The sequence below is a fragment of the Dasypus novemcinctus genome, chromosome 7, assembly GCF_030445035.2.
Source record: "Dasypus novemcinctus isolate mDasNov1 chromosome 7, mDasNov1.1.hap2, whole genome shotgun sequence".
Lineage (NCBI taxonomy): Eukaryota > Metazoa > Chordata > Mammalia > Cingulata > Dasypodidae > Dasypus > Dasypus novemcinctus.
The window spans coordinates 10,910,578-10,926,519 of NC_080679.1; the positions used below are offsets into that span (position 1 = coordinate 10,910,578).

Consider the following 15,942-nt stretch of genomic DNA (forward strand, 5'->3'; position numbering starts at 1 on the left):
GATTTCTGAAATCATCCAATTCCTCTCCATCCCCACTGCTACAACTGTATTCCACGCCACAAGTACCCACCACCTAGTCCACCACCGTCTCCTAACTGCTCTGCCTCCTGACTGGACCAATGTCCAAACTGCCTTCTTTGGCAATACACACATTCTATTCCAGACAGCACAGCTTGGTAATAGCCGATAGATTTTTACATTCATAAACAGAGAATAATTTTAGGTCTATCAGTCTCTGAGGGTTTGTTAGGCCAATTTAAGAAATCTAGGCGGCCTATCAGCTTTGCCTATGCTGTTTATTATGCCTGAAACATTACCCACCCTCCCTAACAGTCTTACAAAGCCCAAACCAGGTGTCACCTTTTTCATGAAACTTCCTTGTATGAAGACACTAGTTCTCCATGCTAGATAAGAATCACTGTGGGTAACACAGAACAGGGGAAAGAAAACAGTCCTGAGAGATGTGATAAATCCTTGGGGCCTCGGTTTACTCATTTGTAAAACTGGCATAACTACCTCCTTCTGAGTAATTCTCAGAATATGATACATATAGTAGACATCAACAAACACTCTGCTTTGAACAACTAGTCAGATTGACAATCTGCTTCCACACGAATAAACAAGTTACACACTTGCACTGCTTTCCATTAGCATCATTTTCCAACTGACTTCAAAGGTCCTCAAGGGAAAATCATATTAAATATGAAACAAATAGAATAAAAGTTATTTCTACTTAGCTTACTCCCTATAGCACATGAGGCAAAGCTCTTACAGTGAGATGCTCAATAAATGCTGGAAACTTATTTTGAATTGGTTAAAAAAAAAAAATCACTTTTGTGTAAGATCTATATTCCCCTTCTTGAGAAACATTCCACCATGTGGGCTCCTGTATGATAATGGCCATAAAGTCAACTTACCCAGCACCCAGCTGAGACTTAATAATTCCACTCACCTAATAAACTGGGATCGGCTCGGACCATCTTCTGCTTTTTCTTCTTCTTGCCACTTTGTACAGCCTCAAAACTGGATTGCTGGTTGTTGCTTTGATTGGTCTGAAATACTGAGTGGAGTGTACTGTGGTTCATTCCCCACACAGAGTCCTGTGAAACGAGATGGTCAGAACGGAAATTACACAGTGGGTGCAAGCTTGGCCTATGCTAAGAAAGTAGTTGGTTTGTCCTCACCTTATCAAGTGTGAGTTTAAAAATGGAAAGTCTAGTGTAGGTTCTGGTATACAACAAAACAAAGAACAGGCCACTGAGCTATGATTATCTCTTATTTAAATTCAGGCATCACACATTTAAGCTTTATGCCTTCCACAAGGCCTTTTCTGGAGGTTTCCAAGCTCCTGATCAGAAGCTCTCTAGTATATATAGGGGTTCTGCACCACTCACCAGAAAAGTGAACATACGGCAAACAACCCAGAAAAAACCTCTGCTCTCTGGCAATTTATACCCCTCACCTACCCAAAAATGAACAGTTCCTTTGTTCTCCCAACCCTACCCACATGTTACCAAACAAGGATAATGTCATGTGTTTTATTCTGATTGGCAATACCAGAAGGGATCTGGCTACAAAATACCATCTTTATACTTCCTACCAACTAGAGAACAATAGGTTAAACTATGAAATAGTCCACCAGCCATTCACACCTCCTTGTTGCGCTTACAGCAGCTCATTTTAAATTGAGCCAGCTGGAGGGAGGGGTGCGCAGGAGGGGGTGAGCACAAGCACTGGTGAAAGCACTAAGGAAGAACAAGCCCAACTCTGAGTGAGTGTCTACGGGCTGAGCTTTCACCTTCCTATTTCAGCACACAGGGAGGCCATTTCACTAATGCAAAGAGCCTTCTATACTGCTATAAGGTGTCTTCTCCTTTGACATCTTAAGATATTTTTCTTGGTGCTGTTTACGTCTTCTACTTTCCTTCGATTTACCCCAGTTAGCCCATCTACCGAACTGTATTTTAAATATATCTTACACATCCCTAGAAGTGACCTATAATAAAAACCATTCTTTCAAATACAGAATTACGGGATTAAAGAATATGAGCTTTCTTAAGGCGCTCCATGAGCTTTGCCAGCTTGCCTTTCAGAAAACTTGCACCTTTTACACCCTCTGCCACAGTGTTGTCCTGAGCACTGGAGGACTTAACACAGGCAGGTGTTAACTTCTCAAAACCAAATTGACAGGTCTGTGACATGTCAGAATTTACAATTTGACCAAGGCACCAATGTGAATCAAGAAAAATGAGGCTGACATATCTACTACAGAATGAATGGTTAGATTTGCTATTTGGGAAATTTTGCAAAGGCCTGTGGATATGTAATCTGAAAACATCAAGTCTATGATAGTTCAAAAAGTTTTGATCATCTCAAGTTCAAAATTGGTATCTTTTGTTTCAATCTGCATTTCCTTGATTACTCAAATTTAATGGTATCAAAATTCACTCACAATGCTATCTCATACCTGCTGCTGCTGCTGCTGCTGCTGCTGCTGCTGCTGCCGCTGCTGGCTGGCTTTCTGCTTGGCACGGCGCTCGAGGAACTGCTTGGCAAACTCCTTGGCCTCAGACGTATCTCCTAAATAGGCCCTGATATAATCATGGACCTCATAAGGAGAGTCTACTTCTTTCAGGAAAGAAACAAATGTAGGAACTGCAATATGGAAGAGAAGACATAAATAGTAACTGAAACAATGAAATACAAAAACCAGTTTCAATTTTTCCATACTATAACACCAAACAACAGAAGTGCAGAACAAACTTGAAAGGTTTACAACTATCATGTTAGGTGTCCCTTACTCTATCCTGTAGGAATACAAAAAATGCTATCATGGCAATGCCCCAAATTATCTGAAACAGCACAGGATCAAAACAAAGATTTATCACATGTTTAGTTACACTAAATGTTAGGCTGGGTGAAAAGTTGCTTGCCTAAGACTGACATAACTTGGGAATTCATTCTTTCTTCCCTTAAATTCGATCAATATTTATTACGTGCTATGATGTGTGACAGGCACCAAGACAGATATTAAAGATATAGCCATATCCTCCTGGAGCTGTCAATCCACTGAGATATATTTTTAGAGAGAAATCAAATGGAACATGCAAATAGTGTGTTATATGAGAAAAAGAGTAAGAGTTAGACAAACATGGGTTTAAAACCTGACTCTGAAATTTGCTGGCTGTGTGACCTTGATGAGTTACTTAGCCATTCTGAGCCTCAATTCCTAATTTATAAAATGGGGATAATAATACCTACCTTGTAAAGACACTTTATTAAATAACTGCAAAAATTAAATGCAATAACAAGTTAGTCCCTAGAAAGTGCCTAGCACACGGTAGGTACTTAATGGATGGTAGCCATTACTATATTTACTACTGTTTACACTGAGACTTTATGTTATAATGTGACAAAGGAACACTTCAATTCTTTTACCACTCTATACTATATTCTTGGTTTTAGACAAGACATCAGAAGTAGACTAGTTCAATGAAGTCTATGGGACTTTGGGACTTATGGGAATCCCTTTACAACATGCCTGACCAGTATCTGTTCAAAAACTTGGAGGGAGGGATTCACTTCTGTCTAAGGCCGATATATCTCTTTGTAAACAGTGAACTTACTAGCAAGCTTTTCTTCATAATGTGCTAAAATCTTAAAAAAAATTTTTTTTTATTTCTTAGGAGGTACCAGGGATTGAACCTGGAACCTTGTATGCCAAGCAGGTAATCAACCAACCACAGAGCTATATCCACTCCGCCACTAAAACCTTTTAATTTCCACACATTGGTCCTGATTTTTACCCTACATAAGTCTACTTGCTCTGTCACATGACACTCCCATACACACCCCAAAGGTAGGAAGGAAATGATCTCATGTCACCTCAGCCTTCTCTTTCCCAGGCTGACCTTTGTCCCCACCACGACATTATCTTGCTGTGGACTTAATCTTGCTGGCAATGTGCTTCATAAAATGCATAGTGTGGCACTATTGTTTCCTCTGTCCTGCTCATTATTAAGGCAGCTCGAGAAGGCATTTACTTTTTGGCAACTGATAACCATCTATTTGAGCTTAGTATTACAGGACTTCTCTCAAAAGTAATATTATTTAAAAAGTCAAGTTCATCCAGTAAGTACAGGACTTGACATTGGTGAGATTTTAAATAAATTTAAATAAATTAAATGAATCTGTGTATTTAATATCAAAACTCAGGATTTTGGGCCCATTGTTCGAATTGGCCAACTTCCTTCTTGGTCCTGCTTCTGTCGTTCCCACATGCTGGATTTCCCTCCCCAATTCTTACCATCCAAGTTATTTGCCGTATTAAGGGCATGAAGCATCTGTTCACACCACTGGGTAAATCCATCTTGGGCTTTATTTACTCCCTGAAAGAGCTTCAGCAACTTTTCTTCTTCTTCTACTTTCTTATTCTGCCGGTTAGACACACCTACAGATTTACTGAAGCAAAACAACAGGGTGATATTACATTCCCAGAAACTGTTACTATATGATTATACTACAAAACCATAAATAGGTAATGTCTTGTCAACACTGGGTGGCTCTCCAATAATCCAACTTGCTTGCCTCCAAAAAAGAAAAAAATAAAATTTAAATGCTTGGATTTGGGGGTGGGGGTGGGGAATAAATACTCAATAACCCCTTAAAAAAATCTAGCCTTACCTAATACATTCTAGTTTGTGAATACAGGGCTTCTATTCAGATAAAAACGATTTGATTCTTCCTGTAGTTGCTTCACTTTGCTAAACCTCAGTTTCCTCATCTGTAAAATGGGACTATTACCTCTTAGGTTTATAATAAGGAATCAAGATATTGCATACTAAGGCCTAGAGCAGAGTGCCCTGGCAAAGATGCTCAATAAATGGACATTTATTGTCTTTATTCATAATACATTAGGCCCTCAATAGAGAAGAAGCCATCTGACAACACTACCATTTATTAAGAAGTAACTATGTGCCAGGCACTTTACTATTTCACATGCATTTATTTAGCCTTTAAACTATACCCATGAAGTTATTATCATCTTCATTTTATATATGAGGGAACTGAGGCTCAAAGAGGTTCCCTCTTGCCAAAGGTCACACAGCTAATAAGTGGTAGTGCTGGGATTTAAATTTGTGTATTTAATACCAAAACTCATGCTCTTTCAACAACACTGTATACTAAGGAAAGAAAGACAACAATGAGATACAGCTATTTTTAATCATAAAAATCAGTTTAAGGTCATTACAGAGATGTTTACAATACTCATTATAGCATAAATGTTAAAAAAACAACTTCTTAAAAAAATGCTAAGATTTAGAGAATATCTTGGAGAAATGTTCAACAACAAAAATACCACACTACTCCTAATATTTACTAATTGGTTATCATGTGATAGGCAATGGACTAAGTGCTTAGCAGTAGAAATATTCTGACCAGGAGACCCTAAAACTAACACAAATACGTTTCCATGGGGAAGAAAGCCAGCCCCACACAGCTATGATTTCATGTGCTTCAACACAGATGAGAGCAATACATAAAACCACCTAGCTTCCTCAGTCCACCCAACATCCCGCAAAACCCCCCAAACACAACCATCAACATAGGTTTGATCATTTTGAGCCCTACCTGAGACTGGTGCTGTTTTTGTTTTTATTTGTTGAATTCCTAGGTCCCACCTCTTTCACAGCATCATCCCAGAATCCCATGTTGGAGTTTTTAGTGTCAGCATTACTCCAGATACTACTGACTAGGTCCGATGCCGATGCCCACTGGTTAGTGGGACCAGGGTTTATAGAGCCCCAAACAGAATTCCCAATGCTGGGATGCAGGTTGGAATGCTGATAAAGAAAAAGACAAAGAAGATTATGGTTAGCAATATTAAAAGATAATCTGCAAGAGTCAGAAAGATGACACCAGCGAACACAATGATGGTTTAGGAAAATAAACCCACCGTATTATTCCGGGTTCTGTTTGGTTGCTGCTGCTGCTGCTGCTGCTGCTTCTGCATTTGCCTGGCTTCTTCCTGCTGTATCTCCAGAAGGGACTTGGTGGTACCTGCAGGTTTGCTGACATTTCCCCACCCTGAGAGTTTCTGCTGTTGCTGCTGTTGCTGCTGCTGGAGAGCTTTCATCAATTCCCTCTGCTGGCGCCTCTGCTATTGCACAAAAATAGAAGCTAGCTCAGGATTCCTGTTTTTAGACAAGTTACAAACATCCAGCGTACTAGATGGAAGTGATCTAAAATTAAACAAAACATTTGATTGGGCTAATTCTTTTGGTGCAAATAAAGATTTGTCAATTGCTAGAGCTACTATGAGAGGAACAAAAAGATTGAATGTAGAATTTACTTCTTTAAAATTAAGGTGCTTTGGTTAAACATAGAAATGAAAAATGTTTGCTTCCTAAAGTCTCACCAGAATGACTAAAAAAAATTTTTTTTAAAGGCATAAATCCCATAAGGACAAAGAGAACAATAGATTTTAAGAAGCTGGAAAGTAGATAAATAAGGATAGCCAATGTTACAGAATCAATTAAGTTGAAACCTATGTAAAGGAAGATCAGAAACAGGCTGATACATACAGAAAGCTCAGGAACTGGAGCTGCTGGGCATCTCAAACTAAGGGAACCCAGATAGGGCTAAAAATAGGAAGATTGGCTCCAAGTCTATAAGAAAAGAGCAGGCCCCAGGCTGCCTCCCCAACTGTCCTTCCCTGACCCCAGCAAAAAATCAAATGTTTCCTCTTTGGAGAGGCTGAACCAGAGGGACCCCTACCCATTTTCCTCCACAAGGGTACCCTCCCAAGCAAGAGACTGGATCATTATTCTATGAGGAAGCTGACCAACTCTTAAGAGATCAACAGATGGAGGGAGACTTCCCATCTGGCACAGCCAGAAAATCATTTACGGTGAAGCCCTTTGAAGCAAATATAGAATTTCCACTCAGCTTTTCAGTGCCTTGCACTTAAATATGAACAAACAGTCCAGGATCAACAACCATTTGATGTGAAGTTCTAAGATGAAATCCACAAACCCAAACAAAATTCAGTGGAAAAAGAAACAAGACAAGGGAAAATAAGATATCTTAACGCTATCAGTAACCTTAGGTTAGGTGATATATTCAGTAAAATAAGAATAAAAGATTATAAAAAGAAACATTTAGAGAACAAAATAAGGACTCTAAGAACTCAGGGGAATTTAAAACAAGGGAACATATATTAAGGATTTAACAGAAGGATTGGAAAATAAAACTGAGGCACTGTCTCCCTGCTGAGGATTGCATAATGAAGGCATGTTCAGGTCCCAAGCCCTGGTCCTGTGGGTGGGAACCCATTTGTAACTAGGACCTCTGAAGATGTTCTTACTTAAGGTGTGCCCACACTGAACGAGGAGGGCCTTATCCAACATGGCGGAAGCCCTCATAAGCAAAGGAAATCATACAAAGAAAGAGAGAAGACCCGCTGGAAGTCAGGAGGACCTTGAAGAGAAAGGAGAAGACACTGCCGTTTGCTCTAGCAAGTGACAGAAAAACCAAGGACCAAAGACTGCTGACAGCCGACCTGCATGCCATGGTCTTCTGGGAGAAAGCATCACTTGCCGACACTGCGATTGTGGACTTCTCCTAGCCTCAAAACTGTGAGCAGGGAAATGTGTGTGGCTCCAGCAAATGGACTCCCGTCTACCATAGAGGAGGGCACACGGTTTGATTCCCGGGGCCTCCTGGTGAAGGCAAGCTGGCCCATGCAGTGAGTTGGCCCACACAGGGAGGAGGCCACATGGAGTGCTGGCCCGTTTGAGAGCTGGTGCATCAAGATGACACAATAAAGAGACACAGAGGAGAGACAATAAGAAACGCAACAGACCAGGGAGTTGAAGTGGCACAAGAGATTGAGCACCTCTCTCTCACTCTGGAAGGTCCCAGGATCAGTTCCTGGTGCCTCCTAAAGAAAAGACAAGCAGACAGATAAGAACACACAGCAAATGGACACAGAGAGCAGAGAGTGAGCACAGAACAACAGGGTGGGGGTGGGAGGAAAATAAATCTTAAAAAAAAAAAACAAGAAAAACCAGAAAAATTGTGGGGCAATAAATTTCCATTGTTTAAGCCAACCCATTGTACGACATTTGTTTTAGCAGTTGGGAAACTAAGACACACTGATCAAGAAAGATAAAAAGACAGGCAGGGAAAACAGGAGAGAGAAGATGAAAAAATCAGAATCAGTTCAGTGGAACAAAATGCAAATGACAGGAATTCAGGAATAGAGAATAGCTATGTAGTAAGCCAAGAATGTTCAAACTGGAACATGCTAGAGGATTCCAGCAAAAATGCCTCCAGGGAAATAATGCAAATAAATGATCTTAGGTTTCTCTATATGAGAAATATGTATTGAGAAGCATTTTATAGAGCTTTTGAAAGTTGTGGGAAGACTTGGAGATTCAAAGAAGAAAATAAAAAGAAGACAATTATTAACTTCAGATGGACAAAAAAAGATGAACAAGAAAAAAACTGTGATTCTCATTCTTATTATCACTATTATTATTTTTTGTTCAGCAGACATCAAAATTATTGGAACTACTAGCCTTGAAGAAAGAAGATATTCTTGGCTCTGCATCCATTTGCTGATATCCTTTGAGAGAGAAATAATTTCAGAGCAAGTTCAGTCTTTTCAATAAGGTAATTTCCAAAGTGAAGAGAGACTTTAACCCACTGGATGGCCTCCAGTGCATGCCATGCGAGTGTGTACAGACAGCTGCCACTTGGGTTTCATAGCACTTACCTTTCAGTGAAGCACACCACCCAGATCCAAAAACGACAACTTGCATTTGCTAACAAATTGACTGCACTGCCTAAAATCCCATTCACATAAAGCACTTTCTTTGGTCTTTGATCCATCACATCACCTTTTTAGAGGCCTTTCCAGGTTACACACACTACTTACAAATGGACAATCACTACCACCACCACTACCATACCCAATTCTAGCATTTTCTATCCCCCTTCCCACTTTATTTTTCTTGCTGACACTTATTGCCTTCTAATATGTGCTATGGTCTATATATTATTTTTTAATTGCCCATTTCCCCTCCATTAGACAGCAAGCTTCAGGAAGGCAGACATTTTTATGTATTAGTTTCAGCTATCTTCTCAGACTGCCACTGAGTAGGTACATAGTAAATATCTGTTGAATGGATGAGGTACCTAATGGCATGCTGAATCAAACCACTTCACTTACTCATTTTCTCCTCTCTGCCAACAACTCTTCCTTTTTATCTCTTTTTTTCAGCTTTTATACCCATCCTATCATGATGACGAACTATAGAATAGAGACTTTTTAAAGCAGAGGATGTTTATTTCTGTTCAGTTTTAAGAGTATCTATATTAGTCAGGGAACCCAATAGTTTTTAGAAAAGAAAAAAAACCATTCTGCATTCTAAACAACAAATTTACAAAAGGTTATTTGTACAAACTCACCCACATTTCTGAACAATCTGCATACTTTTATTTATGAGCTATTCTCAAGAGCTGTAGTAAAATATTTAAGGTATCTGAACATTTTACATTACCCAATCTTATTGTTATTGCTATTAGATCCCTCATATTTATTAGTGTGACTAAATTACAGACTAAAGAGTTTAATAAAGAACATCCAACTCATACATACAGCAATTCTGAAAATAATAATATTTAGTATCCTATAATGCTCACTAGCTAACCTGGAATACTGTTTCACCAGACACTTTGACTTTTAAAATTTACCTCTTCTCTGAGTTGCCGTTCTCGTTCTTCTTCTAGTTTTTGGATTTCAGCCAAAGATAGCGTTGCCTGGGACTGACATGCTGTTGTATTGGACTGCTGGCCCCATGTTGAAGACGAGGGAAGCTAAAAGGAAGTCAGAAGAGTGCATGAAGGAACGTGGGCAGGGAACAGAGGAGCAATAAGGCATTACGTACAGCCAGAATCCTAATGTTTCCCTCAACTTTATTTACAACATTCAATTCAAATTTTCTTTTTCATCCCTTTTACATACTGTTCTCTCAGTTGGTTCGCTTCTTTTGCTTCCTTAATTTTTTGTCACTGCCCCAAACCTGTAATTATTAAAGCTGAGGGTTAATCTGAGCAGAACTGTTAAAAAGGGTGTTTGTTAACCTTTGGAAATGAATAGAAGTGGTGAAAGCACAACATAGTGCTTGTGACTAGCAGTGCTATAAAATGGATATAAGAGTGGTTAAAAGGTTAAGTCTGGCCCACGAAATGTGCTGATGCACACAAGGAGTGCCGTGCCCCACAGGGGTGTTCCCCGCGTAGGGGAGCCCCACGCGCAAGGAGTGCACCCGGTAAGGAGAGATGCCCAGCGTGAAAGGAAGTTCAGCCTGCCCAGGAATGGCGCCGCACACATAGAGAGGTGACAAACAAGATGACACAACAAAAAGAAACACAGATTCCTGTGCCGCAGACAACAACAGAAGTGGACAAAGAACAACACGTAGCGAATCGACACAAAGAGCAGACAACGGAGGGGGGGGCTGGGGGGAAGAGGAGAGAAATTAAAAAGAAAAAAATCTTAAAAAAAAAAAAAAGGTTAAGTCTACGGACATGTATATCACCAGGAGGAAAGTTAAAAATGTAACATGGGACTATATAACATAGAAACCTCAGGTGAAATACAAATATAGATAATACTGCATATATAAGACTGCTTTCATAAAATATAAATACAATAAAGTCACGAAGGAAAAAATTAACAATTTAGGATAAAATACACACACACACATTTATAAGTGATCTGCAGATCAGGATTCCAAATTTGTTGTATCTGGCCAGCACTGACATATATAGCAATATAATCCATAAAGTGAACACAGTGAACAAAAGCATCACTAATTTTTTAAAAATTAAGTACTAGGGATTGCCCAGGGCCTTATACATGGGAAGCAGGTGCTCAATCACTGAGCTATATCCGCTCCCCAATGAGGTTTTTTTTTCCTCCACGTTTTCTGGTGCTACAGGAAATCGAACCCAGGACCTCGCACATGGGAAGAAGGCACAACAACTTGAGCTACATCCACTCCTGAAAATTTTTTAATCCAAGAAGGCAACAATGAACTTGATATGCTATTGTCCAGAGTTTTAAGGACAAGATTTCTGAAGAGTGAGCTGAAGTTGGCAGTTAACGGGCAGTGTTAAGCATAGTTCTCAATCAGCCTTTTAAGAAAGGGAGTCACTCTTAACCAGGCTATAGCATACAGTTATGAGAGCAACAAGTGGTTTTATTTTTTGTTTTTAGGAGGTACCAGAGATTGAACCCAGGACCTCATACATGGGAGGCAGGTACTCAACCACAGAGCTACATTTGCTCCCCAGAGAGAGTTGTGTGGTTTTTTTTCCCCATTAGTTTGTTTTCAGGAGGTATCGGGGATCAAACCCAGGACTTCATATATGGGAAGCAGGTGCTCAACCACTTAAGCTATACCTGCTTCCCAGCACTAGGCTGTTTTTAATCAGTAATAGTAATCAGAAGAGTAATTTAATCAGAAGAGTAATTTACTCAGAATAGTAATTCTATTTTTCCTATTACTTATTATTGACTAAAATAGAAAACAAGCTCTTCTTGGCCAAAACAAGGTAAGTTTGAATTTTGAGACCTCTTTTAGGTCTTAAGACAAACAACAAAATCAACAAAAAAGGGGAGAAGATGTGGCTCCGGCAATCAGGTGCCACCTGCCACGTGGGAAGTCTCAGTGCCTCTTAAGTCAAACAAAGAGCAGACATCAAACAAAAACAATGAGCAGAAATCAAACAAAAACAAAGCAGAGAGAAAAAACAAACAAACAAGCAGACAACAAGGGAAAAAACCAAGCACACTAGTAAAAACAATGAGCCAACAGATGAGGGAGCCATTTCAGGGAGTGGGGGAAATCAACAAAAAAACCTGACCAGGCTTTTAGATAATGTTTAATAAAAATAATTGTTTAATAAAAATAACAGAAGTACATGGATTAAAGCAAGTAAAATGCCAAACAGTCCCCAAAAGAATGCATCTACAGCAGAAATGTCTCAGAGCAGAGCTGCTAGAATAAGGACTATAAAGTTTTCACTGACATTGCCAAACAGCTCTACAAATGAATAACCTCAACACTATTGAGAATAATCAACCCTTAATATTTTTTTGCCAATATAGCAGATACTAGGGGCATTTCTCTTAAAATGCCCTTGTGCTGGGTGGAGGCAGGGTATAGATGGAAGCTGAAAGAGGAGGCTGGGGAGTGGGGAGGGATAGACAGGCAAAATGAGCAAAAATTGACTCTTCTTCTTCCCCACAGGAAATGGAAACTGGAAGTTGCCATCAAGATCAAGACAGACAGAAGGGGGAAACGGACTTGGCCCAGTGGTTAGGACGTCCGTTTACCACATGGGTGGTCCGCGGTTCAAACCCCGGGCCTCCTTGACCCGTGTGGAGCTGGCCCATGCACAGTGCTGATGCATGCAAGGAGTGCCCTGCCACGCAGGGGTGTCCCCCGCGTAGGGGAGCCCCACACGCAAGGAGTGCATCCGTAAGGAGAGCAGCCCAGCGCGAAGGAAGGTGCAGCCTGCCCAGGAATGGCGCCGCCCACACTTCCCGTGCCGCTGACAACAACAGAAGAGGGCAAAGAAACAAGACGCAGCAAACAGACACAGAGAACAGACAACCGGGGGAGGGGGGGAATTAAATAAATAAATAAATCTTTAAAAAAAAAAAAAAGACAGACAGAAGGGTCTCAAACCTAGCAGCATCACCTAGGGGGACCTGTAAAAATTCAGATGCCTTAGCCTCACTCAGACCTAATGGATCAGATGACCCAAAGGTAAGACAAGAGAATCTGCAAACATCTGTAATTCTGACATAGCTTTTTAGCCAAGATTACTCATGGTGTCTAAAATCCCAATGGACATGTCCCCACCATACCCAGAAAACAATCCCCTCCCCTCAGCTAGTACCAAGAATAGATAGGTGCTTCCACCCAGAATGGCCAATTTCCATGAATCCTAATCAATGCTGTGCGAAAATATGCATCACTGCAGTTCTCATCCATGATTCATGGCCTGTTTTCTAGGGTAATACGATCAAACTTAGTCTTTCTCACAGGACAGAGAGATGTCGGCAGATAGCTCTCATTTTCCTTAAGTCTTCTTCTATGTAAACAATACCCACAGATTGTTCAATGTTGCCTCATGACATTTTCCAGTTCAACCATCATCCTATACTGCCTGTTCAGAACTACTGTTTGACAGTCATACTTTTTAGAACCATCTCACAAATCAGAAGCAAACAGTAGAGAATTCTGCCCATTTTGTGTCCCATGAATCCCTAATTCTCGTTCTTGATTAAAAAACAAAATGAACTTTTTTTCCTTTTCTTCCCATCCTTACACTATGACCTTTTTGATGCAATTTTGATTTTTAAAACCTACTGATTCCACTGACAGTAAGAGAAGCTCTATAGTCCCACTCCCCAGTTACACCATTGATAAGTACTTAAAAAAAATAAAACTATAAGAAGTCTCTGGAAATTATCTAAGGGCATATAGCAAATGAAAATAAAGAACAAAAACCTTTACTCAAAAAAACTCTACTAAAATTCAGGAACAACAGTGAGAGGTCTATGGTACCTGAAACAAGACCCACTCCTTCCCTGCCTCCTCTGACCCCAGGAAGATGGACACATTTCGGCCTGTTGCAGAGGGTAAGTCTTAGACAAGTGTACCTGAAAGGTAGGGCTCCCTTCTTCCACCAAGCTTATGGAACAGGGGCTCAATCCTGAGTACAGTGACACTGAGAATGCTGGGGCTCCAATCACCCTTGCCCTGGCTTAAAAGACAGAGGTCCTTATCCCTATTACCCCCCATGGAGCACTCTTTGAGGACAGTGAGCCAGAGGTATAGCTCAGAAATTTTGTCTGACTAAACAAGAGGATTTTTCCGGCCTTTACAGACTCCCTCCACAAGATCTTTAGAAGTGGGTCTGCAACCCATTACTAGGTCCATGACCCAGATTTGAGCAACAAAACAGGGACAATTTTAAACACCCATAACAGGTTGAGCACTTGCTTCATATATACAAAAGGTCTTGGGTTCAATCCCTGGTACCACCTTAAAAAAAGAAAAATAAAAAAAGGCACTGGAACACTGGGTGAGCACTAAGAAGAATTTGAAAACCTCAACAGAAGAAAAACGCAATAAGTGAAATAAAAAACACATCAGAGACATACAACGGCAGACCCAAAAATGATAGAAAAAGTGAAAGTGACGCAGAAGACAGAACAGCTAAAACTGAAGAAAGAAGAATAAAGAGAGGAAAGAATAGAAAAAAATGAGCCTCTGCTCAGGGAGTTGAATAACACAAAGCACACCAACATAGGTGTCATGAGAGTTCCAAAAGGAGAAGAGAGGGGGAAAGGGTCAGAAAGAATATCAGAGGAAATAATGGCTGAAAATTTCCCAACTCTTAAGAAAGAAGTGAATTTACATGTCCAAGAAGTGCAGTGTACCCCATTCAGAATAAATCCAAATACATTTACTCCAAGACATATACTACTCAGAAAGTCAAACACCAAAAATAAAGAGAAAAATTTGAGAGCAGTAAGGGAGAAGCAAATCATCACACTCAAGGGACACCTAGTAAGACTTAGTGCAGATTTCTCATCATAAACCGTGGAGATGAGTAGACAATGATATGACATAATTAAGATACTAAAAGAGAAAAACTGCCAACTGAGATTTCTTTATCCAGCTAAACTGTCCTTCAAATGTGAAGGTGAATTTAAAATATTTATAAATAAACAGAAACTAAGAGAGCTCATAAAAAAGACTCTGCCTTTGCAGGGAGCCTTTAAGGGAGCCTACAGTCCTAAAGAAAAAGACAGGAGTGGCTTGAAGGAGAATGTAGAAGGGAAGACTAGCAAAGAGGATAACCAAAAGAGTAAAAAGACAGATGAAAATAAGATATGACACATGAAAGCCAAAGAATAAAATGGTGGAAGTAAATAATGCATTTACAGTAATATTACTGAATGTGAATGGATTAAACTACCCAATCAAAAGATATAGCCTGACAAGATGGATAAAAACCATGAGCCATTCATATGCTGCTTACAAGAAACTCCCTTTAGACCCAGGGACACAAACTGGCTGAAAGTGAAAGGTTGGAAAAAGATAATCCACGCAAATAGTAACCAAAAAAAAAAAGCAGGTGTAGCTATACAAATATCAGACAAAAAAGACTTTAAATGCAAAGAAGTTTTAAAAAGATACAAAAGACAATTTTATGCATATTTTTTCTTAACTGATTTTAACTGCCATCTATAAAACAACACACACACAACACATGATGTATTGGTGGGTCTACAGCATATAGAAATTAATATGTATTTGCCAAAACAGCAGAAATCCAATACTCTTTCACAATAAAAACACTAAACAAATATGGAAGAGAAGGAAACTTTCTTAACCTGATGAAAGGCATCTACAAAAACCCGTGGCAGACATCATTCTTAATGCTATAAGACTGAATGCTTTCCCCCTAAGATCAGGAAGAAGACAAGGATGTCTGTTCTCATCATGTTTATTGAACACTATGACAGTTTGAGATTAGTATTGTGAATCCCAAAAAGAAAATTATATGTTTGTAAATTATTCCTCTGGGTGCAATGCCCTTTGAATACATTAGATTCAGCTGAGATGTCTTTGGTTAAATTACCTGTTAAAGATAAGGGCTTTGATTCCACCCCCGCCCGCTTGGTGGGCCGATATAAACGGACACTCACTGAAGAAGACATATGGGAAGAGAGAGAGCTCTGTAATTTTTGATCCTGGGGCCACGGAGAGAGATGAGCCATTCGCCTGATACTTTGCAGCTGACCTTGGGGAGAGAACAGAACAACTGAGACTGATATAGAAGGCTTGG

At 39.9% G+C, this 15,942-nt stretch overlaps 1 protein-coding gene across 14 annotated transcripts in view; it reads right to left on the minus strand.

The window, feature by feature from the left end:
• The window catches only part of GIGYF2 (GRB10 interacting GYF protein 2), a 145,669-nt gene that overhangs the window by 4,937 nt on the left and 124,790 nt on the right, over nucleotides 1-15,942 (minus strand). For 10 of the 14 annotated variants that reach the window (XM_058299883.1, XM_071216049.1, XM_071216047.1 and 7 more), the window contains 6 exons: nucleotides 9,760-9,882; nucleotides 5,957-6,160; nucleotides 5,632-5,843; nucleotides 4,307-4,461; nucleotides 2,468-2,655; nucleotides 953-1,100 (listed from right to left, as the gene is read on the minus strand). In XM_058299883.1, the coding sequence (XP_058155866.1) occupies nucleotides 953-1,100; nucleotides 2,468-2,655; nucleotides 4,307-4,461; nucleotides 5,632-5,843; nucleotides 5,957-6,160; nucleotides 9,760-9,882 (1,030 nt within the window). The remainder of the gene's footprint in view (nucleotides 1-952; nucleotides 1,101-2,467; nucleotides 2,656-4,306; nucleotides 4,462-5,631; nucleotides 5,844-5,956; nucleotides 6,161-9,759; nucleotides 9,883-15,942) is intronic. The other 4 variants (XM_058299886.1, XM_058299879.2, XM_058299885.2 and 1 more) reach the window with 1 other exon arrangement.